Source organism: Branchiostoma belcheri, unplaced genomic scaffold, assembly GCF_001625305.1.
Source record: "Branchiostoma belcheri isolate BF01 breed outbred unplaced genomic scaffold, Haploidv18h27 scaffold293, whole genome shotgun sequence".
NCBI classification, from domain to species: Eukaryota; Metazoa; Chordata; class Leptocardii; order Amphioxiformes; family Branchiostomatidae; genus Branchiostoma; species Branchiostoma belcheri.
This window is the reverse complement of record NW_017803902.1, coordinates 52,833-55,452: the sequence shown is the minus strand read 5'-3', so window position 1 is coordinate 55,452 and position 2,620 is coordinate 52,833. Positions and strand designations below refer to the sequence as shown.

The 2,620-nt window shown below is 40.5% G+C and overlaps 1 protein-coding gene across 1 annotated transcript in view; it reads right to left on the bottom strand.

Moving 5' to 3' along the window:
• Window positions 1–1,103: 1,103 nt before the first annotated feature.
• The window catches only part of LOC109473202, a 13,402-nt gene continuing 11,885 nt past the window's right edge, over window positions 1,104–2,620 (bottom strand). Inside the window, exons 21-24 of the mRNA XM_019773079.1 lie at window positions 2,470–2,549; window positions 2,186–2,326; window positions 1,747–1,837; window positions 1,104–1,296 (exon numbers count right to left, since the gene is read on the bottom strand). Coding sequence (XP_019628638.1) covers window positions 1,237–1,296; window positions 1,747–1,837; window positions 2,186–2,326; window positions 2,470–2,549 — 372 coding nt within the window. The 3' untranslated portion in view covers window positions 1,104–1,236. The remainder of the gene's footprint in view (window positions 1,297–1,746; window positions 1,838–2,185; window positions 2,327–2,469; window positions 2,550–2,620) is intronic.

The following is a 2,620-nucleotide window of genomic DNA, read 5'->3' as shown; positions in this document are numbered from 1 at the left end:
GAGATACGAAATCAACTTTACAAGTGGTACATACTGAACTGAACGACCTACAGTGATACAAAAGGAATGCAGAACCAATTCAGTAATTGTAGTAGAAAGCATTTGATAGATACTGATATAGGAGGCCAGCTTGGCAAAATTGTGTCTGTAAACTAAACATACTGTTTACATCATGTATCAAAACACGAAGGTCACATTAATAGTAGTATTGTCCAGTCTTGTGCAGCCATCAGCTATATCCAGGCTGACGTCACTTTAGTCTTGTATTTGCGTCCGATTCGGTCACATACCGGAGTTAATTATTGGTGACTCTATCGCTGCCACAGGTCTCATACCGGAGTTAATGGTGCCTCTATCGCTGCCACAGGTGTGTCGAAGTAGAAAAAGCCCTGGAGGAGAAAATTATATTACCTTAATATTATTATAACTAGGACATTCAACACAGCAACGTTAATTGGAGTGGCCGATGGATTTGAATACCGCAAAATTTGACACTTTATTTTCATTCTGTTGAGTCATTGTCCATCAAAAATATCAACGGAGAAGAGATGCTGTTCCAATAACTCTAACATAGTTCAGTCCCCACCGCCTAGTGTTTGTTTGTTTGTTTGTGATCCCCATTACTGTTATGCTACATTGACACTTTTCTTCTTGGAGTCCAAATAACACAACATAATCGTACTAGTGGTGTCTTAACCTTGTACTAAGCAAATTTGCCAAGAACTAGACTAATATTTGTATCAATTAATAATAATATCTAAACCCAATACAATCTCATAGTAACGTACTGCATTGTAGAGACCTTAAAGGTAATCAGGTTAAGAAGCAGAAATATCTCACGTTGGGATCCGCCTTCAGTAGTTTCCTGACAGTTGTGGCGTCCGGCCTGGACTTCTCGTTAAACTTCCAGCACTTCAGCATCAGCTGGTATCTGGAGGAAGATCAGCATTTTTACTTTTTTGCTGTTACTTTACAACCAAAATTCTAGGTCTCCGGTATTCTAATAAACCCATTCACGTTTGACACTTAAACGTATCTAGAAAATTGTAAGTCTGTTATCCACATCTGTTGCAGTTGNCATGTATCAAAACACGAAGGTCACATTAATAGTAGTATTGTCCAGTCTTGTGCAGCCATCAGCTATATCCAGGCTGACGTCACTTTAGTCTTGTATTTGCGTCCGATTCGGTCACATACCGGAGTTAATTATTGGTGACTCTATCGCTGCCACAGGTCTCATACCGGAGTTAATGGTGCCTCTATCGCTGCCACAGGTGTGTCGAAGTAGAAAAAGCCCTGGAGGAGAAAATTATATTACCTTAATATTATTATAACTAGGACATTCAACACAGCAACGTTAATTGGAGTGGCCGATGGATTTGAATACCGCAAATTTGACACTTTATTTTCATTCTGTTGAGTCATTGTCCATCAAAAATATCAACGGAGAAGAGATGCTGTTCCAATAACTCTAACATAGTTCAGTCCCCACTGCCTAGTGTTTGTTTGTTTGTTTGTGATCCCCATTACTGTTATGCTACATTTACACTTTTCTTCCTGGAGTCCAAATAACACAACATAATCGTACTAGTGGTGTCTTAACCTTGTACTAAGCAAATTTGCCAAGAACTAGACTAATATTTGTATCAATTAATAATAATATCTAAACCCAATACAATCTCATAGTAACGTACTGCATTGTAGAGACCTTAAAGGTAATCAGGTTAAGAAGCAGAAATATCTCACGTTGGGATCCGCCTTCAGTAGTTTCCTGACAGTTGTGGCGTCCGGCCTGGACTTCTCGTTAAACTTCCAGCACTTCAGCATCAGCTGGTATCTGGAGGAAGATCAGCATTTTTACTTTTTTGCTGTTACTTTACAACCAAAATTCTAGGTCTCCGGTATTCTAATAAACCCATTCACGTTTGACACTTAAACGTATCTAGAAAATTGTAAGTCTGTTATCCACATCTGTTGCAGTTGCCGAGTATACTTCATCTTAAACGCAACAACACAGACTCGGCAGCTAAAACAAGTTCGAATGCGAGGCCAGGAATCTGACGTCAGACTTTAATTGTACTTACGCTTAGAAAATTTCCTGTATCTCAATCTACAAACACAGGCGCACCTTAGAATTGATTCTTGTACTGATTGATTTTTCCCTCAGGAAACATCCCGGGCTTACCTTTCTTCTGTACACAACTGAGGCCTAGGGAGTCTGAAGTGGTTTTGCAGAGCATCATATATTCTGCCTGCCCCCTCCATCCCAGGATACGGCGTGCGGCCCAGCTGCGCCACTTCCCACAACAGAACCCCGAAGGACCAGCTGGAAGTGCATATTTCATAGTGTATAAGATTGGAAAGAGTTCACATTAGCATAATTATTAAATCGAGATGACTGATTATATAAATACGTTTGTTTCCACTAAATGTTAGTGTCTTCTTTAAAGGTCAATGTTGAATACTCACACATCACTCTTGTGTGTGAACCTAGCCTCGTTCTTCAGGCCCTCTGGCGCCATCCACTTCAGCGGCAGCAGGTCGTGGCCCTGCATGGAGGAACAGGAAAGAACAGCTGCTTCAAGTTCTATCCAAAGCCGGCTGTGACAAGAATACAAGA